Source organism: Pseudorasbora parva, chromosome 16, assembly GCF_024679245.1.
Source record: "Pseudorasbora parva isolate DD20220531a chromosome 16, ASM2467924v1, whole genome shotgun sequence".
NCBI classification, from domain to species: domain Eukaryota; kingdom Metazoa; phylum Chordata; class Actinopteri; order Cypriniformes; family Gobionidae; genus Pseudorasbora; species Pseudorasbora parva.
In genome coordinates, this window is record NC_090187.1 from 17,014,338 (window position 1) to 17,037,809 (window position 23,472).

Consider the following 23,472-nt stretch of genomic DNA (forward strand, 5'->3'; position numbering starts at 1 on the left):
GCACCATTCCTCCTGTTGGATCCAAATCCAGCATTGACCGGAGATTTGTTTACAAACGATCCAGCAGTGAACTGAAGTGTATATGTCTTCCCCACGTGAGCTGGAAATTCATTAAAAATAAAGTTCAACCACTCATTCCTAATATTAGGATCAGAAGCTTATGCAGCGACTGTGTTCTTCCGCAACCAGGAATAGCGCAATATCTTAATCTTACTCGGCATGAAATTGTTGTTGACCAGCTCGCACAAGCCCTCCATGAGTCTGTGGGCGAGGCTACTGAACTACATGTCTCATTACTCTGTAGAGGCGGTGTTTCGTCGTGCACTGACGTCAGTATAAAGCACAGCACCGTTTGCTGAGCCTGGTGTCTATAAAAGCTTTTCTTTGACTAACAAGGATGTTTTCAGCTCTGAAACTTACAGGATATTCTTATATTACCATGACCTTTTATATCAAAGGCTCAAGGGAAAGTTGATTCCTCAATTCATTACCCCTTTAAATGCATGATTACGATGGCATATGGTTTGTGTGTGTGTTTGCATGTGATTTGGTGTATTTTCATAGGAATAAAGAATGTGTCCAGTAACATGCTAACCAGGTGTAGCGATTAGCTCCACATAAAATGCAAAATATAACATTTTAACTTCACTGAATCCCACAGTATGTTGCAATCCGAAGTAAATGGAAGCTTCAGCTTAAGTTCTGCCAGGAAGACTTAATCACTTCGTCACTTATTAACCTAATCTCTATCCAATCATGTCTTCATATTTTCTGTATAAAGGTACAGTCGTACTTACATGTTTGAGTTCGCAGATGCAGATGCGACAATACCCTCCATCCTCCCCACCACCACCAGGATGGTTCCGTAAATACCTCCAAAGGGGGGTCGGCTTCGCCCCTGCCTTCATCTTCAGGCAGGAATATGCTGATCCGCTACCCTCGGATTATAAACTATGGACGGGGCCTATGCCAAAACTTTATTATGCTTGCTGGGCTGTCAATAAATGTATGCTTCATTCCTTATTCTATCTCCCGAGTCTTTCTGGTAGAAATACAAACACTCACTGGCTACTTAAAAGGAGTTTGGAGTTAAAGCTGCAGGAGGGAGTTTTTAGAAAACGTTGACTTATGGCCGCTTCACACCACAAGCATGAACAGTGCATGAGCTTCACATCAGCGTAACTACACCGTCACTGCAGCTGCAGACACGCGAGAGTATTCACACTGGAAGCGTTTGTGCAACGTCACAGTAGCGGCTCCCACAATGCTAGAGCCTATACCTGTCTCTGAGTATTACATTCTAAACTAAAAGTAAGTTGACCATATTTTCTGGCTAGTTTACTTTATTTGTTATAATCATAACCATACTTTCACCAAAACTGATTAATTAAAACAAGTTTAAATGGGTAAATCTTCTACAGATATTTGTTATTCTTCATTTTCTCATCTGATATACTCCAGTTCTTGTTAAAACACACTACACTTGCTTCTTGTGTGCATTTTGGCCACTTTTTCTGTAGAATCATACTTATTTTGTCCATTAAAAGTGTACTTTCACTTTAATTGAGCGTCAGCAGCGCTTCACTGCTGCTCACGTGCTGCTCCTGCTGCCGGTCTGAATGCACTCTTTTATTAACATGGGTGGCGGAAAAAATATGCGCTCCTCACGAGCCGCTCAAGCTTGTTGTGTGAAACGGCCGTTAGCCTGAAAATTGCACTGAAAATTAGCCTGAAAAAGCACAACTCACAGGTTACTCCCCCTTGCTGTCTGCTGCGCTACAGCCCTCCCTCCACAGCTCCTCCCCAAACACAAAGGAGCCTGCCATGAACGTGCAGGCTAGTAAGCCACCGATGACTGCGGATAAACAGTTATTGCACATTCACTGGTACGGACGAAAAATCCACAATATTATTTACATTGACTATGGCCTTCCCATACTTTGACTACAAATCCGGTCCTCAAAACATTATGTATTTTGCAATACATGTAATGTAACTATATGATGTTGTACTATTTCTAGTAATAAGTAATAAATAGCTAGTAAGATAATATAACGGTAACTAATGTTACAGTATGCAAGTAATTATTCTATCGATATAAAATGCTAAATAAGGTTTGCTAGTACATTATTTCGGCAACATGACAAGCCAGTGAATTAGTAGGTTTCAGTCGTTGCTTTGCAGTTTTGAAACTGAGTCAATGGGCTCTGATGAGGAATTCACTCCCACAGCGACTTCGAGGAAATAAACAAATCAAGCAGGGATACTTACTTGTCAAGCAGAAATGTGGCTAACTCTGCATCAGTTTTTAATCCTTTCAGGACACGTAACGTTAGCTGGTAATCTTGAATTTGGCCACCTGTACACGTGCTGTGCACGAGCACACGAAAGGGTTGTGATCAGCACGCACAAGCTTGATTGACACTGCTAAGACACTCCTCCTGGCTCTGATTGGTTGTTTATTACCGGAGCTGTGTATTTTTCCAACTGGCAATAGGACCACTGAGAGGAGGCAGATGACCTTGATTTTTTTTCATAGATTATCCGTCTCATTTGCTACTGTCTGGAAGACAGGAGTTTCCAGAGGCCGCCCTGGGACTCCCGAATGTTGTACTGCCCACGGCCAGTACATGATGGTGAAGGCCTTTCTTCACTCCAGACCGGGTTACATCCTATCACTCTTCAGGCATTCTGTCCTCCGCCCTTCGTGATGTCAGACCAGGAAAAATTGAATCTGCTTTGCCCAGTTAGGGAACTAGATGCTTATGTCCACAGAGCTGCCCTGTGGAGAAAGACTGACCAGTTGTTTGTCTGTTTCTGAGCCCCGAAGAGGGGTGCTCCAGTATCTAAGCAGAGAATGAGTGGGTCGTCGAGGCCATCTCGATTGCTTATGAGGCATCCGGACAGCCGTCTCCCTTGGCTGTCCGGGCGCATTCTACCAGGGGTATGGCTGTTTCTAAAGCACTGTTGTGGGGGGCTTCCCTCCAAAATGTTTGTAATGCGGCAGGCTGGTCCTCGCCGCTTACCTTCGTTAGATTCTACAAACTTGATGTAGCATCTACAGTTGGGGCGCAGGTGTTGTAGTCGTGAGTGCTGAGGTTTCACACATATGAGCACTTGGTCCTATGGCGATGTGGGTATAAGCGTTCTCACAGCGTTTCGACACAGCCCAAGTTCCCTGATAGGGAATGTCTCGGTTACGTATGTAACCTTAGTTCCCTGAAGGGGAACGGGACGCTGCGTCACCCTGCCATACTCCTGGCATGCCCGTGATCACTTACTTCAGGCTTTTCCGAAGCTAATTTCTGTTTGTGTTCGCGGGTGCTTTATAGTTTCCGGTCTATGACGTCACCCACCTATGACGTTTCCGTCTTCCGATTGGACTGATTCAACACATGCTTCATGACGCAATCACGCAGAGATGTTCTCACAGCGTTTTGACGCAGTGTCTCGTTCCCCTTCAGGGAACTAAGGTTACATAAGTAACCGATGCGATTTTAACCTCTTATTTAAGAATTTTGGCTCAATTTACCACAGTGATAACAGCAATACCAGTTCATTTGTATGTGTATAATATTGTGGTGACCGGCATCAGTTTAGTTAGTTTCAGCTGTGTTTTGTTAATTATTATCTGTCACTTGTTCCCCTCATTAGTCTAGTCATCAGTGTGTGTATTTAGTTCCCCCATGTTCGTTCCCTCTTTGTCCGTTCTTGCGTTGAGAGAGTTAAATTACACGTTATACATGGTGTTTGATGTTCTTTCATGGAGTTGGATTTCAATAAAGCCTGTCTGTTTGGAAGTATAGATCTCATCTTTGCTGCATCACACCCGTGACAAGGACATTCACAGACAGTGCATTCTCTTATGTCTTTTGCGATGGATTTTTTTTTAAAGCATTTGCATGAATAAGAGTGTGATCATACAGTATCATACAGTATAGTGTAACACCAGCCAAAGGATGATAGGAACAAAATGGATGCTGCATTAATTGCATCTTATATTAAATATTATTTTTAACGTGTTAAACTGAAAATTACTACTTATTAAGCAAGTGTTAACCCTTTAGAACCTAAAGCTAAAAAGGGGTGTTTTCACATATTTTGTTTTTTTGACTGTAGAATTATAACACAATGTGCTATCCTCAAGTGCAAGGTGTTATTTTTTTCAGAAGACAACTGGCTTTCAATAAATTACAGTTATTGACCCTCACTGTATATGGTAAGTTTGAAAATAGAATTTAAATAGGCAAAAACTGCAAAAACGGGAATACATTTTACTGCTTTTTATTGAGAAAAAATCAGAAACCCACTGAACGAAAGAATCTAACACTTTAAACTTGAAGAATAAACTATAATACATATATACAAGTCTTTTTGTGACACTGGGATGCAGAGTTTTCACTCAGGAGCCTTTTTCTTTACCCCACGGCCCCTCTGAGGTGGTGTTGTGGAGGGCCCGTATGCTTTTGTACAAGCCACACTGGGGAAAAAAACAAAACAAGCTTGTATTACAAACTCACAATATATGTATAAATGTATTTTCCATTATAAAATAATACATTAAAGCAAAATTGTAAAAAAAACAAAATAAACACTTATAAATGCAACCAAATAACAATGACGTAATAATACAAAATAATTACTTACACACATGCCAACACACACATGTACACATCACACACATGTAAACACATACACATGCATGTAAACACATGAACACAGACAAACACATGAATGCCATGCATGCAAACACATGAACACATGAACGACATGCATGCAAACACATTTGAAAATACGCAAACACATGAATGTAGTGGATGTAAACACATGAACACATGCAACGCATACACGCGTGTACACACACACACACACACTATGATGCATGAAACAGGGATATTTTGAACTAAAACATTGAATCTATGCCTATTTCACCGACATTTCTCACAGTTTCAGCATAGAAAAGACAAGCTTCACTTACCAATCCATGTCTAGATCAAGGGTAGCAACAAATGCCTCCTCAACATCTGATATGCAGTCTCTGGGTCTGAAGAGTCCCTCTCAGCCGCTTTCCAAGTGTCAAAGATAAACTCAATAGCCTCCTATCTTGTATACACTGTCTTCACCATGCTTTTGTCCTTTTTTAATTGTGTTTTGGAATCTAAAAATCCTATAAAACTCTGCCGCGCTCCGTATCTCCGTTCTATTCGCCCCTTCCCGCTCCCCCCCGAAAGCCGCAGTGATTTGCCGATGGAAAACATGACATTACCGTAATAAGCCGTATATAGGCGGAAAGCGCAGGCTGTCTACTTTCAGGAGCAATTTAAATTATTATGATAGTGCAAAGGGTTGAAGAGTTACGGTAACTTCAATACAGCTTGGTTGGCTGTGTCGTCGACGACACGTTCGGTTTTAAAGGGTTAAGGGTCCTGGGGTCTCATTTATAAAGCATGCACAAAATGGGGCTGGAAACGTACGTACGCCAGATTCTACGCAAATGTGATCTATAAAAAACAAACTTGACGGGAGAATGTGCAGACCTCTAAACAAACTTTGAGCTGTGCGTACACACATTCTGGTGACGAAGGGAATAGGCGGCACAAATGGTGAAGTCTTGAACTGAAGTTAGATTGTGAACTGAAGTTAGAACTGTAGAAAATAAATGTAAGAAGAACGATTATAAGAATTAATGACATTTAATTTTCACTCCATTTCATACGTTATAACCATATTATCATGAAGATTAAATCCAACAGTGTTATTTGTGCCGATTGTTTTAGGCTATATACATCTAGTAAAATCCAAACGGAATTCAAAATGTATTTAAAAAAAAGGGAGAGAAATGGAAGTAATTAATAAAATGTAAAACCAATTTGCGTGTTGAACTGTGAATGCCGTATCAAACGGTTCAATATTATATTGAGTATTGTGGCATCCCTACTTGACATATAAAGAAAGTTTAAACAAATTTGGACAAAAGTGTTTTAGATAATTCTTACCTACCCTACCTTTAACTGATCAGTCAAAATTCGGTTAACGGTTAAATGGTCAATATGAACAATTTCAACAAAAATTTACATTAAAAAATCATTTGAATATACTCCCAGGTTTCTGCTGATACAAAGCCATATGGTAAATCGCTGAAGTAACCCTTTAATCCACTGTAAACTAACATGAATAAACCATGAACAGCTGTATTTTTACTAACTAACATTTTAATGAACTAATTCTTAGTTAATATGAAGTTAATAAAGTGTTACCAATTTCACATTTCTGCTACATAAATGACCCAGTTAAAGTACACAGTTTGTATTCTTTTTTTTCTTTTTTTTGCATTTTTTCCTTCAAATGTTCACATTTATTTTACTATATTTTTGTCTGTTTTTGGCATTCGTGCTTATAAATTAATTTTCACCTTTTATAAGCCTATTACTGTTGCCCTAGCAGTGCAGCGCACTTTCAGAAAACGCTCTACCTTCGCCAGCACCACCTGTATAAATCTGCCACGGGTATTTCATGTACAGGTTCTTCGAAGCTAATCCTGGACTCGCTGTCATAGCAACAGGTCCAAACTTAAACTTAAACCTTCTCGGGAGCAGGCTTATTTCATGTAAACACAATTAGATTGCATCTTGAGGTGATATTTAAAATCTGTCCCAGCCACTGCTACTTTATTACAAGACCTTATTACTGAACCAGGGGCAATAATAATTAAAAATAATAATAAATATATTTTTTTATATTTTAATATTGTGTAAAATTATAGCGTAGGCTATAATACTCTAGATACAGTCACTTGATTGAGAGATTTATTTGTGAATTGTGATGGAATAATTACTTTATAATTGTATTGGAGGTTTACACAAATTTAATCTTCATCGTGCATTAATTTGAGTGATGATGGATAATATGGGAGTGGCTTGATGCAGATAATTTGATCTTTACCGTTAAGAAACTTTAATACTATCACATAACAAATCTGCTTCAAATTGAATTAAAAATTAAATTAAAACATTGAAATACAAATGTAAGGTGTGTATGTGTGTACAAATATTATAAAATTATGAATATAAATAATTGGGAATCATGTTCATCAAAAAAGTGCACATTTAATTTATCTAAATTTCATGTTGGTTTGGTCGTTTGTCTGTTTCATTATAAAGGTCCAGAAATTCGTGTTTTTTTTCTTCTTTTTTTTTTCTTTGGCAAGTTTTTTTTTTTTTTTTTTTTTTTTTTTTGCCAGGTGGCTTTTTTTAATTATATGATGTCATTATGTTGTCTTGACAACAGCCAATCGCTGCATTGCTGATCATGGTTTTGAGTATCGATGCATCTGCCCTCTTCAGGGAACACAGACACAAGCAGTGATCTCAGATAATTTAATCCAGATATTATTATTTTTTCAAATCTACAAATTCATTTGAAGAATCAAATTAGCCAGATATCAGTTACCACGATTAAAAGATCTGGGATCTGTCAAATAATTTCAGATGTATTAAGCGAGGAATGAAGAACGGGCCCCTGGTCTCAAGTAATGTTTGTGTACAAACAAAACCAGTGAAACTAACTCAAAACGATGTAGTATACATGCCAGACCAGTGTGTGTCTAAAATGGAGAAGAAGAGTTGTGGCTAGATGGGGTACAGCAATGGTAGGAAGTAAGGCATCGGCTGTTTCCGAAACCTGGAAAATGCTACCTTCGGAGGACACATTTGAAGGCAGGAAAGCATCAAGCAACGTCCAAATCGAATGTTTGCTTCACTCACTGTCTCCTTAGAGATCTTCATCTTCGATTTTTGAAGGCAGCATACATGTATCCTTCGCTACCTTTGATATCCCACAATCCTGTGCTTTCCATTCAGTGACAGTTGAGCTGGGGGAAAAAGAGGGTGTCTGAAAGTGTCGTTTGCTGGTCAGTTTGTGTGTAAATGTATGTTTTTTTTACCATTATTTACCACTTCTGTTGTCATTTCTAGCGAGAAATTACTAATGTAGTTATTAACCCTTATGAAACAAAAATATATTGCAGTATATTGGAAAATTTCATGCAATACATTAGGCAATATATTCACATAAATGGGAATTAATATTTATATTTCTCAATATATTGCAATATATTGAAAGCGGCAATCATTTGTATATTTTGCAATATATTGCATGAATATATAATAGCCTATATTTTATAATACCATTAATATATTATTCCATATATTTACAATATATTTAAATATATTTCAAGTAATATATTGGTAAATATATTTTCTTTTCGTAAGGGAAATGTGTTTAGTTCTCACCAAAGCTCGCTCTATTTTGCTGTAGATCTTTAAACTGTTACACTGCCTTAGAAGTATGTCCGAAATTAGTTTGGTGAGTTGCCTTCATGCACAAAACACAGCCTTACAAGTCATTGTCTGACAAGGCAGCGAGGCAACGAGTCAGCTGCCAAGGTTTTCGAACGCAGCCAAAATCTCACAATAAAATTGTCTATAAAATGCCTGTCCTGTCTTGTGTGCACATGTGGTTTTGTGATGTTGAGCATGTGCTCCTGTCATTGTCAGATCCCTCCCCCTTATTATCTGATAAGTGTTTTATTTGCCCCACCTGTTCCCTGATTCCCTTTTGATTTCTTTGATTTCTTCCCTATTTCCCATTCCCCTGTGACTGTGTATGTGTTGAGTTTCAGTTTATGTATTTTCTAGTTTATGTTTTCCCCCTTGTGGGTTTTGTTTTGTAATTATGTTTTATTTTGTCACAATAAACTACATTTCTTGCGCACGTGAGTCTGCACCTCAGTTTTCGTTAGTTATAACGTAACAGAACGATCTGACCATTTTAAAGACTCAGCGTAAGAATGCATGTCACCCATCAGTCTCGTGTCTCTATTACGAGTGCATTCTACGATTCCAGTCTCTAGCGTCCCTCCGGCAACAAGGGGTGGATTTAAGGAAGTTTGCAGGGGGGTTCCTGAGACTGGCGGAGGGACTGAGATTGAAGGAAGGCCCTTTAAAGGACTTGTTCTTTTATGCGCTTGACGAGCTCATGGACTGGGTACTTAGGAGCGCGTACAAAAAGGTCTCCTTTGAGTCAATGGTGGAGGGTCTTGCTCGCCTGCAGGAATGAGAGGCCAGGGAGAGGAGGACTGTTCCGGTGGTCTCTGTTCCGGTGGACTCCGTTCCGGTGGAGTTAGTTCAGTTGGACCAGGTCCCGGTAGTCTCAAAACGGAGAAGGAGGAGAAGGAAGGCTCTCTCCGTCCCTGTTCCAGAGGTCCCAGGGCCGGCGATCCCTGTGCCGACTGTCCCAGTTCCGGTGGATCGTGTGCCGGTGGTCCCTGTGCAAGCGGACTCGCAGGTTCCCGGCTCTCACCGCACTTCCCAGGCGCCCTGCTCTGCCCGGGCCACTCAGGTGCCCTGCTCTACCCGCGCCACTCTGTGGATCACAATGTCCTTCTAAACTTGTTGTTCTTCCCTTGTCTGTTTCCCCTGTTCCCCTTGTCTGTTTCCCCTGTTCTTCCCATCCCGTCCTGGTCTGTCCCTCCCGTCCCTAGGCGTCTGGTAGCCGCTCCTTAAGGAGGGAGTAATGTCACATGACTGTCCGGTCTTGTGTGCACATGTGGGTTTTGTGATGTTGAGCATGTGCTCCTGTCATTGTCAGATCCCTCCCCCTTGTTATCTGATTAGTGTATTACTTGCCCCACCTGTGTTCCCTGATTCCCTTTTGATTTCTTCCCTTTATGCTCCTTGTGTTTGTCAGTCTTGTCGGATCGTTGTACAGTCTACGTCTCCCGTTCCCCTGTGACTTCTACGTGGTATGTGTTGAGTTTCAGTTTATGGATTTTCTAGTTTGTTTTCCCCCTTGTGGGTTTTGTTTTGTACATATGTTTTATTTATTAAAAGCTACTTACCAGGGGCCTGTACCATGATAGTAGTTTAACAAATTCAGGGTTACAGGATTAGTTTTGTGTTGACAAAACCAAACCAATCTATTGAGGCTTTGTTGATCCCATATTGCTGATCATCAGCTTTCTCTGTCAACTCAGGCTTTGATCCTGAGTTAGGTGCTATATTTGATATCAGTAGTAAACAAATTATTTGTATAGGCTATATATATATATATATATATATACACACACAAAGTGCCTATTATTGATGTCTAATGTGTAATTTATTAAGGGTATAATAATTACACAAATGACACCACTAAGTCAATTTGCTTGTCCATTTTTAGGTCATTATCAATTAAAAAAATCTAAATCTCTTACTGACGTTTTCTAATATGATTCCAGGGGACTTAAATCTAGTAGAGCTTTAGTGGATTTATTTGGGTGGCCAAAAACAGTAACTTTCTTTTAAATTCCGTCTTTTACATGCATTTTTTTCACCATCCAATTTTTTAAGGCCTTTAAACACTCTAAAACTGACTCAAATTAACTGTCCGAGTGCTGGAGTGATAAATACAATTGAGTGTCGTTGGGGTAACAATGAAATAACACTCCTTATATGAACATACATTTTGCTTAATAACATGACTATCTTTAATTTTAAAGTTTTTTTTTTTTTTTTTTTTTTTTTTTTTTTAGATTAAGATTTCCCCATTATTTGTTTCTTTGTGTTTTTCTCTGGTTTTAGCAAAATTATGAAACATTTTGGGGCAAATATGCAAAATAGTAAACCGAAACTTGAAGCTAAAATAGCAAATATCTGAACAGCTACAGTAAGTTTCCCAGGAGAACTGACATAAGCTGGAATAAATGTGAGCCAGACAGCACAGAATATGAGCATACTGAATGTGATGAACTTGGCTTCATTAAAGTTATCAGGGAGCTTCCGAGCAAGAAAAGCTAAAACAAAACACAAGATTGATAGCAGGCCAGTATAACCCAGAACAGCCCAGAAACCAATAGCTGAACCCAAGTTACATTCTAGGATTATCTTTTCTCTGTAGTAGCTTGAATTCATATATGGGAAAGGAGGTGAAATTGTTAACCAAAGCACACATATAAGCACCTGCATTAATGTTAAAGAAACAACACTGAATCTCTGTTGAAGAGGCCCAAACCATTTCATGACATTACTTCCTGGAAGTGTAGCCCTGAATGCCATTAACACCACTATTGTTTTCCCCAGAACACAGGAGATACAGAGGACAAAAGTGATCCCAAATGTTGTGTGACGCAACATACAGGACCACTCAGTGGGCCGACCAATGAAAGTAAGTGAACAGAGAAAACACAGAGTCAAAGAGAAGAGCAGCAGGAAGCTCAGCTCTGAGTTATTGGCTCTGACAATAGGCGTTTCTTTATGAAGATAAAACAAAAAAGATACCATTGCTGTTAATAACACGCCAATAAAGGAGAAAATACAAAGCACTATCCCCATTATTTCTGTATAGCTAAGGAATTCAACTACTTTTAACACACATCTGTCTTTGCTTTCATTCGACCAGTACTCCAAATCACAAGGAAAGCAGTCACTAGAATCTGTGAAGGAATATCAATGAAATATTATTCCAATGGGAAATGCATCATGAAGTCACTTAAACAATGGAGAGTATTACACTTCACTTTATCACATCTTCATGAGAGTTATTCAGCAAGTACAATTTTACCTGTGCCATTACTGATTTCTCCCTCTGCACATGGAATGCAGTCATAACAGCAGACTGGTCTTCCTTTTTGCACAGCCTTCCTAGTGCCTGGAGGGCAGCTCTCACTGCACACGGACACAGGCAACTATAAGAAAAAAGTTTTTTTTATATATGAGAGCCAAACAATTTTTTTGAATTGTTAAATTATTTGCTTGAAATTGTGGAATAATTTTTCTAACTTTTACTCTGTTTTAAAATGTTCAGGACTTTTCATCTAAATGACTGTTATTCAAGTAAAGTCCCCTTTACTTATATCATGCTTTAAACAAAACAGATTATTTCAACGGAGCTTTACAGTGATAACAGAAAAAAATATGCATTTTGGCTGTAGTTCAGCTCAGTTAATACAGTTCTGTTTTAAAGATAATCAGTTATTAAATTAGTCAATTTCATCTATAAAGCAGTTCTGTAGAAAACATTGACGTCATCATCCCTCTGAATTCAGTTCTCATACAACAATGTCAGTGCAGTTAAATCAATAATATTGTTAAATATTAAGTTCTTAGATATTACATTTCATAATTCAAACAGTTATTTGACATGCTCTCAATAATTTATGTACCTGTCCACTATTTCCTGCCCATAGCACATGTTCCTGATTGACTTTAAGACGTTGCTCTAAAGGCAGTGAGCTGTCATAAGCACCTACATGCTTAAACTTCAGACTTCCATCCTCAGCAGGCTGCCAGTTCACCAGGTCATATTTTGCCACTGGATCACCGCTTGCATCAAATAAAACTTTCTCACCTGTTTTAAAAGTGACGCTCACATCTTGCATATATTCTAACACCTAAGTTGAAACCACACAAACATTAATTAATACATTTTGTTTTTACCCTTACTTTTGTTTTTATGTATTTTTTCCTTACTCCTACATACCTTTTGAAGTGTGGGACGTTCTCCTTTGCTGCTGTTGGTGAAGGACCAAAAGTCTTTTAACATATTATGTAGTGTATATGCGACTACATACACTGCAGTGTAAACGTTATGCTCTATTCGTAGCTCTGATACATCAGTATATTCATTTTGCAGATCTGCCAGTCTCTCTTTGCCAGTGCACTCACTACTGCTGCTGTTTCCAAAAAAGCACAGAAAAACAGTTTCCCAGAATTCTTTTAAAAGTTTATTTTTGGGTTCTTGATCAGGATGCACATTCAGTAGGAACTCTCGCAGGCCCACAATATGAGCATGTGGTATAGCAAAACCCACAGCTCCAGAAAGGAAACTGTATTCCTTTGTTTCTGCAAGATTTCGAGAAGTGATCCAGGATTCACTGCCAACCCACTGTATGCCTGTAATGTTGTGTTGTGCAAATAATCTAAGGAGGATGACAAAATCTCCAAATCCCATAAACGCCAGCACCACTCTGGCAGTGCCCTGTTTTATCACTTTAAGTGTCTTCAGATACTGCTCTTCTGGGTCAGTTTTAAATACAGCCTCTGTGTATTCAATACAAATCCCTTCCTTTTTTGCAGCCTCCTCAAATTCTGCAATGCCATTATTGCCATAGTCACTGCGGCTCCTCACCGTCCCAACCCAAGTCCAGCCAAAGTGCTTGACAAGCTGAGCCAGTGCTCTGCTTTGGTAATAATCACTGGGTATTGTTCTGAAGAAGGATCGATACCTTTTCCTGTTACTCAGGCATGCACATGTGGCAAAATGACTGATCTGCAATAAAAATAAAAATAAATCAGGTACTTTTTAAAATTCCTAATCCACTATACACCACTACTATACAAATAGCATTATTGGCATACGCATACTACTACAACATAAAACTATTGCTTTCTATATTTTTTCAATAGTTGTTTTCAGTGTTTGAATGTGACTTGAAGCATACATTTTGTTGCATAATCCAGTTGTTCAACATAACAAGCAGCAGAAAAGTAAGAGTTCTTACAACAGGTAAGTTGAATGGACCAACTACAGATGCCAAGCCAATGGTGGGAGAGGAGTTTGACTCTCCAATAATGGCATGAACAGCTGGTGGTCTAGAACAAGACGTATCACTTAAAGTCTCTTCATAACCATTCATCAAAGCCATGCCTGAGAAGATAGTCTGACCTATTGAAGCACAGGAATCATATATCTTATAGCCCAAAGAAACACCAGGTAACAGTTGTGTGCTGTTATTAATCTCCTCAATAGCAAATATCAGTGTCTGAAGAAATTTAAATTCTCGCAAGTACAAGCTGTGAAAATAAAGCATCTGTCAATTGTGTTAAAGTCTCCAATGAATCATCTCAAAGACATTCTCTGTCATTTTTTTCTTACAGAGTCAATGCTATACAGACCTGCCACATGTTGTTTGCTCTGGTTTGGAAGTGAAATTATGGTTTTGTAAAACAGCGCTTCTGTGAAGTGAGAGAATCGCCCCAATGTTGATGTCTCTTTCTGCAGAAAGTAGAGGAAGTGCAGGCTGACCAAGCAGTCTGCAGACTTGTGCTGAAGCTGGTACACAGACCCCATCCACCACCAACATCAGTAGCAACAGTGACATAGTTCTCTTTGCCATGCCAATATGTATGCAGGGCAGGAACTTCTGAGACAGAACAATGGTAGTGGTGCCTTTTATTGTATTTTAAAATACCCTTTGGGGTTTGGCATAATACATAATTTATTCTAGTTACATTTCTACACTCATTTCATTATGGAAGAAACATATCTATGGATGGCACTGATACAAAATGTCTACACAGATTCTGATATCTGATTATTTGGAAAGATATCTGCTGATACTAATAATGTCTCAATTTTTTGTGCTAGGGAGTGGAGCCAATATTTGTTTCTGTAACAATCTCAAAATTATTTATTTCTGTATTTGATAAAACAGGAAGTGGGTGGGGCTTTAACCCTCTGGTCCTCTTTGTTTAAGGGTCAGACTTGTCCTCTTCACGGTCAAAAGGCTCTTTTGGCTCTTCTTGAGCACAGAGGAGAACAATTTGAACATATAACATAAAAATTCTAAAACAAAAAAACCCTAAAAAAAATGAACATGTATGTTTTATCACAGCATAGTAGATCTGTTCCCTATCAGGGAACTCGAGCTGCGTCGAAACGCTGTGAGAACGCCTCTGCATGATTGCGTCATGAAGTGCGTGACGAATCAGTTCAATCGGAAGACGGAACGTCATAGGCGGGTGACGTCATAGACCGGAAACTATAAAGCACTCGCGAACACAAACAGAAACTAGCTTCTGTGCCTTCAGTAAGCAACCTGTGTGAATCTGTCTGTCTATTTGGTGTTTTTGTCTGTCCTTAGTAAGAAAACTAAGCAAGAATGTTTCACCTTTGTTAAATATATATATATATATATATATATATATATATATATATATATATATATATATATATATATATATATATATATATATATATAGTCTTGTTCAAAATAATAGCAGTACAATGTGACTAACCAGAATAATCAAGGTTTTTAGTATATTTTTTATTGCTACGTGGCAAACAAGTTACCAGTAGGTTCAGTAGATTCTCAGAAAACAAATGAGACCCAGCATTCGTGATGTGCACGCTCTTAAGGCTGTGCAATTGGGCAATTAGTTGAATTAGTTGAAAGGGGTGTGTTCAAAAAAATAGCAGTGTGGCATTCAATCACTGAGGTCATCAATTTTGTGAAGAAACAGGTGTGAATCAGGTGGCCCCTATTTAAGGATGAAGCCAACACTTGTTGAACATGCATTTGAAAGCTGAGGAAAATGGGTTGTTCAAGACATTGTTCAGAAGAACAGCGTAATTTGATTAAAAAGTTGATTAGAGAGGGGAAAACCTATAAAGAGGTGCAAAAAATGATAGGCTGTTCAGCTAAAATGATCTCCAATGCCTTAAAATGGAGAGTAAAACCAGAGAGACGTGGAAGAAAACGGAAGACAACCATCAAAATGGATAGAAGAATAACCAGAATGGCAAAGGCTCAGCCAATGATCACCTCCAGGATGATCAAAGACAGTCTGGAGTTACCTGTAAGTACTGTGACAGTTAGAAGACGTCTGTGTGAAGCTAATCTATTTTCAAGAATCCCCCGCAAAGTCCCTCTGTTAAAAAAAAGGCATGTGCAGAAGAGGTTACAATTTGCCAAAGAACACATCAACTGGCCTAAAGAGAAATGGAGGAACATTTTGTGGACTGATGAGAGTAAAATTGTTCAAGGGCCACAGGCAGTTTGTGAGACGACCCCCAAACTCTGAATTCAAGCCACAGTACACAGTGAAGACAGTGAAGCATGGAGGTGCAAGCATCATGATATGGGCATGTTTCTCCTACTATGGTGTTGGGCCTATTTATCGCATACCAGGGATCATGGATCAGTTTGCATATGTTAAAATACTTGAAGAGGTCATGTCTCCCTATGCTGAAGAGGACATGCCCTTGAAATGGTTGTTTCAACAAGACAATGACCCAAAACACACTAGTAAACGGGCAAAGTCTTGGTTCCAAACCAACAAAATTAATGTTATGGAGTGGCCAGCCCAATCTCCAGACCTTAATCCAATTGAGAACTTGTGGGGTGATATCAAAAATGCTGTTTCTGAAGCAAAACCAAGAAATGTGAATGAATTGTGGAATGTTGTTAAAGAATCATGAAGTGGAATAACAGCTGAGAGGTGCCACAAGTTGGTTGACTCCATGCCACACAGATGTCAAGCAGTTTTAAAAAACTGTGGTCATACAACTAAATATTAGTTTAGTGATTCACAGAATCCCAGAAAAAAAAAAATGTTTATACAAAATAGTTTTGAGTTTGTACAGTCAAAGGTAGACACTGCTATTTTTTTGAACACACCCCTTTCAACTAATTGCCCAATTGCACAGCCTTAAGAGCGTGCATATCATGAATGCTGGGTCTTGTTTGTTTTCTGACAATCTACTGAGCCTACTGGTAACTTGTTTGCCACGTAGCAATACAAAATATACTAAAAACCTTGATTATTCTGGTTAGTCACATTGTACTGCTATTATTTTGAACAAGACTGTATATATAACATAAAGAGAAAAAGGAAGAATATGGCGAGTGAACAGCAATTAGATGTGTTCATCCCTGCCTTCGTTACATCACAGGTTCATTCTATGTGTGTTGTTTCTTTGGGAGCGCAGCATGCCCAAGCAGCTCGTGTTCCCCGTGGCTTGGGTCCCGCTGCTGCTGAGGCAGAGCGGCAGCTTCAGTCGTGGGGTTCACAATTGAAATCTCACAGAGGGGTTTGAGACGAGCCCAGCCTTATCTCAGCCCTCACCTGTGAGATCCAGTGCCTCGTCTCGGGGTTTGGAAGCCCGCCCTGCGGTTTCTTCCTCCCCTGGCGGGGCACCGGTGCTCCAACTATCCAGCTCTGAGGAGGTGGACGTTGAGAGCATCGCGACTGAAGAATCGACACTTCAGTCACCCGCTGGTGAGGAGCTAGTTGAGGTGCTCACGAGGGCGGTAGCCAGGTTAAATACCGACTGGCCAGTTGAGAGATCTGAAGCTCATCATAAGAAAAGCAAACTTGATGAGCGCTTTTTACTGTCCTGTGTGGCAGAGCCTCAACGTCGGTGCTTGCCGTTCTTACCAGACCGTCACGCCGAGATGTCTAGATCATGGAGGAAACCGGCATCATATAGAGTGTTCAGCCCACAAACTTCTACACATAGTAATATATTAGGGCTGAAACAATATGGTTATGGGGCGATGCCGAAGGTCGAAGAGACGCTTGCGAGCCATCTCTTGCCTTCAGCTGCATCGTCCCTGAAAGCCCCGAAATTACCCACCAAGCCGTTAAAAACAACTTCGGCGTTGGTGGGTAAGTCGTACTTGGCGGCAGGTCAGGCCGCGGCATGTCTGCATACTATCGCTATTATGCAGGCATACCAGGCCGACCTGCTGAGGGATCTTGATGGTAGAGATGAGGTGAGGTGATGTCATCAATGAGCTAAGGCAGTCAGCTGATCTAGCTCTCCGTGCCACCAAGGAGACGGCCAGATGTGTGGGCTGTTCTATGGCAGCCCTGGTGGCCATGGAGAGACACCTGTGGCTCAACCCCACCGAAATCAAAGAGAGGGAGAAAAGCTTCCTGCTCGATGTGCATGTGTCTCCTGCTGGCCTCTTCGGTGACGCTGTACAAACAGTCACCGAGAGGTTTCAGGAGTCCAAAAAACAAACGGCGGCGCTCAAGCAGTTTCTCCCTCTCCACGTCCAGGTCCCATGGGTTGCTGCAGCTCAGCAGCCAAAACCGAGTACGAGCTCCTCACACAGAGCGCAACAGAAGCAGAGCGTCACAGCCCGTGCTCCCCCTCAGAGAGACGTGGAGGCGGGGCGGCTCTCGCAGACGAGGCCTTCAAGGGGTAGGGCTTATCTGAGGACAGTCTTTGTCGCCAAGAAGGCCTCGTCGAAGAAGTCCTGATGCCAGACGGGTCAGGATGATGAGGGTGTTCCCCTCCGAAGGAAGTCGGTGCTTACCTCAGCACACGGTACCTGTCTTCCTTCGGTGCCCTCAAGGGGGCCGCGCCGCCAACCCCGCCGCAATGCCGGGGCAAACCCGAGGGTGGTCCGCCCCCTCCTCGGAGGGCATGCGAGCAGTCAGGTCAGGTGTTCCCTGCCGGTTCGCCGCTTCAGGGCACTGCACTTGTTGCTCAAATTACACCAGAGGCCAGCCTCGAGAGGCTGGTTCCCTTAGTAGATTTTCTAGACGAGTGGAAACGTCTATCGAATATATCTCGTTGGGTCCTGCAGATAATAGAAAGGGGGTACGCGATTCAGTTCAGAAGGGGGCCACCTCCTTTCAGCGGTGTCCTACCTACAGAGGTGGGCCCTGAGCAGGCTCTGGTCATGGCACAGGAAGTAGAGACTCTTCTGCGAAAGGGGGCCATAGAAAGGGGACCTCCTCCCAGCAGAGAGTCAGAGTTTTACAGCCATTACTTCATTGTACCAAAGAAGGATGGAGGGTTGCGCCCGATATTAGATGTGCGTCTATTAAATTGTTCTGTAGCAAAGCTAAATTTCAAGATGCTTACACTCAGACAGATCGTGTCACAGATCAGGTCCGAGGACTGGTTTGTCACAATAGATCTCAAAGACGCCTATTTCCATGTTTCCATCCTTCCACATCACACAAAGTTTCTGAGGTTTGCCTTCAGGGGAGAGGCATACCAATATCGAGTACTTCCCTTCGGTCTAGCACTGTCACCCCGCACCTTCACGAAGTGTGTGGATGCAGCTCTGGTGCCTCTGCACCTGCAGGGCATCCGCATACTAAACTACATTGACGATTGGTTGATTTTGGCTCAATCAGAGCAGATGGCGGTTCAGCATCGAGATGTTGTCCTCGCGCATATGACGAGGTTGGGGTTGAGGTTAAACGCAAAGAAAAATGTGCTTTCTCCGGCTCAGAGGACCACCTTTCTAGGCGTCATATGGGACTCGATAATTATGCGGGTGCAATTATCGCCAACACGCATAACATCGATCTTATTGATGGTGAAAGAACTGAAGCTAGACCGATTTGTCACTGTAAAGCAGTTTCAGAAACTGTTAGGCCTCATGGCGGCTGCGTCCAATGTAATACCTTTTGGTCTGCTGAACATGAGGCCACTGCAGTGGTGGCTCAGAACCAGGGGGTTCTCCCCGAGGGGGAACCCGCTTCGCATGCGGCAATGCCTTCGTGCTCTGGTCATGTGGAAAGATCCTCGGTTTCTGTCCCAGGGTCCCATGTTAGGAGCTCATGTTTGTCGCGTCACGCTAACGACAGATGCATCTCTCACGGGGTGGGGGGCGACCATGAGTGGTCGCTCGTCCCAAGGTCTATGGCAGGAACATCAGCAGCTACGGCACATAAATCGGCTAGAGATGCTGGCTGTGTTTCTTGCATTGAAACATTTCCTGCCAGACCTCAGGGGCCACCATGTGTTGGTCAGGACGGACAACACTTCAGTGGTCGCCTATATAAATCATCAGGAGGGTCTGAGGTCTCACCCGTCAGATCCTCCTGTGGGCCCAAGGGAAACTGCCCTCCATCAGGGCAGTTTACATCCCGGGGGTGTTAAATCAGGAAGCAGACATCCTATCGAGGCAGGGGCCGAGGCCCAGGGAATGGAGGCTACCCCTGTATGCTTTTCCCCCGATTGCTCTGCTTCCGGGAGTTCTGGAGAGGGTGCGCCAGGACGGAGTCCGTGTGCTATTAGTGGCTCCGTACTGGCCGACCAGAGTGTGGTTTTCGGACCTAATATCCCTCCTGGAAGGCTCTCATGTGTAGATTCCGACCAGGGGTGACCTTCTCTCTCAAGTAGGCGGGGTTTTCTTCATCCCCGCCCGGAGTGATGGAAACTATGGGGCCAGCTCTTAGAGGCGGGTCTCTCGACTGAGGTCGTTGAGACCATCCTTCACTCCAGAGCTCCGTCCATGAGGAAATTATATGCACTGAAATGGAGATTGTTCTCAGTGTGGTGTAGAGAGCGCCAGTTGGACCCAGTTAACTGCCCGTTGGTACAGTGCTGGAGTTCCTGCAGGAAAGGTTCTCAGCAGGGTTTACCCCCTCCACAATAAAGGTGTACGTGGCGGACTTAGCTGCTTTCCACACTCCTTTGGGTGGAGTGTCTTTGGGAAGACACCCATTAATTACTTGTTTCCTTCGTGGTACTTTGAGGTTGAGGCCGAGGGTCCCGAACTGGGATTTGGCCATTGTTCTCCAGGGCCTATCTTTGGCCCCTTTCGAGCCTATTGAGGAAGTATCAGACAAGTTCCTGACACTTCAAACTATCTTTTTGCTGGCCATTTCGTCTCTTAAAGGGGGGGTGAAACACTCAGTTTCAGTCAATCTCATGTCAATCTTGAGTACCCATAGAGTAGTATTGCATCCTTCATATCTCCGAAAAGTCTTTCGTTTTATTATATTTGTAAAAGAAATATGGGCTGTACCGAGTCTTTCTGGAAAAAACCGAGCGCCTGGAGGCGTATCGTGTGGGCGGAGCTAAAGAATGACATATGCGCAAAGCGGTGACGTCCTCAAGCGTGGAGAAACCCATCTCAGCTATCTCAGCTAATAGATATGATCCAGAATCTAATTTGGAGGCTGAAATAGAAACAGCAACAGCAGGATTTAGAGGCCTGTCAACATGACATGATTCGGTTTATGGACTATTGTATGCGACCATACCTTAGTAGCAAGCAAAACGGTTTTGCACGTCAGAGTAGTGTAACGTTATAAGTTACATAGAACAGCAATGAAGTCCATTAGTGCATTTGAATGACGAAGCACACGATCGTGTCGTTTACTGATGTTTACATACGCGACGATAAGCACAGCACAGACATTTGAAGCAGTTTTACTTACCGGCTGCTACCAAAGCAGGACCGAACCTTTATCGCTGGGACGGCTCCGTCAAAAACACACTTCTTGGAGTGTGGAGATCCACTTTGCGATGCGACTGAAGCATTTCTGCGTTCAAATCGGTTCAAATGCAGCGCTGCCTTCCCGGAATGCTGTGCTGAAGCGTTGAAGTCGCCTTAATGTCAAAGTGGAGGAATGAAGTGGAGCGCGGCGCGGACTATAACCGACATTAGTGTTCACGGACGACTGGATCTGCAGCTGAGAGCAGTTTACTGTTTACAGCGTGCATTTCCTCTCTCGCGCTAGTGACGCGTGCGCCCACCCTACCGGGAGAAGAGCCCGTACGGCCCATACAAGGACCTTCCGATCTTTTAACGTCAAGTAGACCCATACTCGAAAAAAACTCACCGAAACTTGTGAGAAACCGGAAGGAGTATTTTTGACACAGAAATACTCTATCAAACGTCCAACATTAATTTTTGAAACTTTGACTATGTTTAGTGTTCACGGACGACTGGATCTGCAGCTGAGAGCAGTTTACTGTTTACAGCGTGCATTTCCTCTCTCGCGCTAGTGATGCGCGCGCCCACCCTACCGGGAGAAGAGTCCGTACGGCCCATACAAGGACCTTCCGATCTTTTAACGTCAAGTAGACCCATACTCGAAAAAAACTCACCGAAACTTAACATGGTGTTTGATGTTCTTTCATGGAGTTGGATTTCAATAAAGCCTGTCTGTTTGGAAGTATGGATCTCATCTCTGCTGCATCACACCTGTAACAAGGACATTCACAGACAGTGCATTCTCTTATGTCTTTTGCGATGGAATTTTTTTAAAGCATTTGCATGAATAAGAGTGTGATCATACAGTATCATACAGTATAGTGTAACACCAGCCAAAGGATGATAGATACAAAATGGATGCTGCATTAATTGCATCTTATATTAAATATTATTTTTAACGTGTTAAACTGAAAATTACTACTTATTAAGCAAGTGTTAAGGGTCCTGGGGTCTCATTTATAAAGCATGCGTATGCACAAAATGGGGCTGGAAACGTATGTACGCCAGTTCCTACGCAAATGTGATCTATAAAAAACAAACTTGATGGGAGAATGTGCAGACCTCTAAGCAAACTTTGAGCTGTGCGTGCACACATTCTGGAGACAAAGGGAATTGGCGGCACAGATGGTGAAGTCTTGAACTGAAGTTAGATTGTGAACTGAAGTTAGAACTGTAGAAATTAAATGTGAGAAGAACGATTATAAGAATTAATGACATTTAATTTTCACTCCATTTCATACGTTATAACCACATTATCATGAAGATTAAATCCAACAGTGTTATTTGTGCCGATTGTTTTAGGCTATATACATCTAGTAAAATCCAAACGGAATTCAAAATGTATTTAAAAAAGGGAGAGAAATGGAAATAACTCATTAAATGCAAAACCGATTTGCGTGTTGAACCGTGAATGCCGCATCAAACGGTTCAAAATTATATTGAGTATTGTGGCATCCCTACTTGACATATAAAGAATTACAAGAAGGGTGACGTTTAAGTCCCTTGGGGTCAGATAGACCCCAAACTTTTACAGAGCAATTGCATAAGGAAATATAAAAATTTGATATGGCAAACTTTATATAATTTTTTTATTTACTTTTCATCTATTCATTTATGCTGTGTTTTTGTGGATATTTTGTAGTTTTTTTTACCTATTTACTGCGCAATTCCTTAACTAGTCCATAAATTGGCTCATGGAAAACTAAATTTTATGAAAAAAACTTAAATGATGATTTTAATTAAATCTAAATTGTTTTTGGACATTGCTCTATGTGTTAGGGATAGAATACTGCCATCTGCAGGTTTGTCGAAAAACGTTAGTCTTTATAATTTAAGATGTAAAGTGCAATGACCACATTATCCACTAGAGGTCCATATAGGGATTTATTTCACTTTCACTTCATTTTTCTTGATACTTCAACATTTTATGATATACAGTTTGCGAATCTATATTAAAACATTCTAAAATAGATTCAAAATCTGTATTTTTGTATTTATTTTTGTTGTTGTATGATATATTTTGAATTATTTGCTTTTGCAAATTATTATACATACATTTGCAGAAATGTTACAAGTTGCCACTAAAAGAATGTAATCACATATTTATGTTAGAAAATTATTTATCACAAAATATTTATTTTTTAGAACAAGAAATTAATTTAAGAAAAGTAAATAAAACAAACACAATAGAAAACAAAACAAAATAACAGTACCAATAAACAGTAATGAACAGGAGTGAAGAAGTGTTTGTGTGTGTGTGTGTGTGTGTGTGTGTGTGTGTGTGTGTGTGTGTGTACGTACGTGTGTGTGCGTATGGGATAGAAAGTTTGTTCCACTTTGTGTTTATGCTCTAGGACCAGACCTTGATATAAATGTAGAATTTTTCAGATTTATACTTGATTTAGTTTTTTTTTTTTACAAACAAAATGGGGAAAAACACATTTTTTACAGTTTCCCAT

At 41.1% G+C, this 23,472-nt stretch overlaps 1 protein-coding gene across 1 annotated transcript; it reads right to left on the minus strand.

Annotated features, from left to right (window-relative positions):
- Positions 1-10,574: 10,574 nt before the first annotated feature.
- On the minus strand, positions 10,575-14,155 carry LOC137043168 (extracellular calcium-sensing receptor-like). The gene is made up of 6 exons (XM_067419329.1): positions 13,935-14,155; positions 13,541-13,832; positions 12,520-13,308; positions 12,203-12,430; positions 11,602-11,725; positions 10,575-11,473 (listed from the first exon to the last, which is right to left on the minus strand). Exons 1-6 carry the CDS (start codon positions 14,153-14,155, stop codon positions 10,575-10,577), a joined length of 2,553 nt encoding a protein of 850 aa, XP_067275430.1.
- Positions 14,156-23,472: the final 9,317 nt, after the last annotated feature.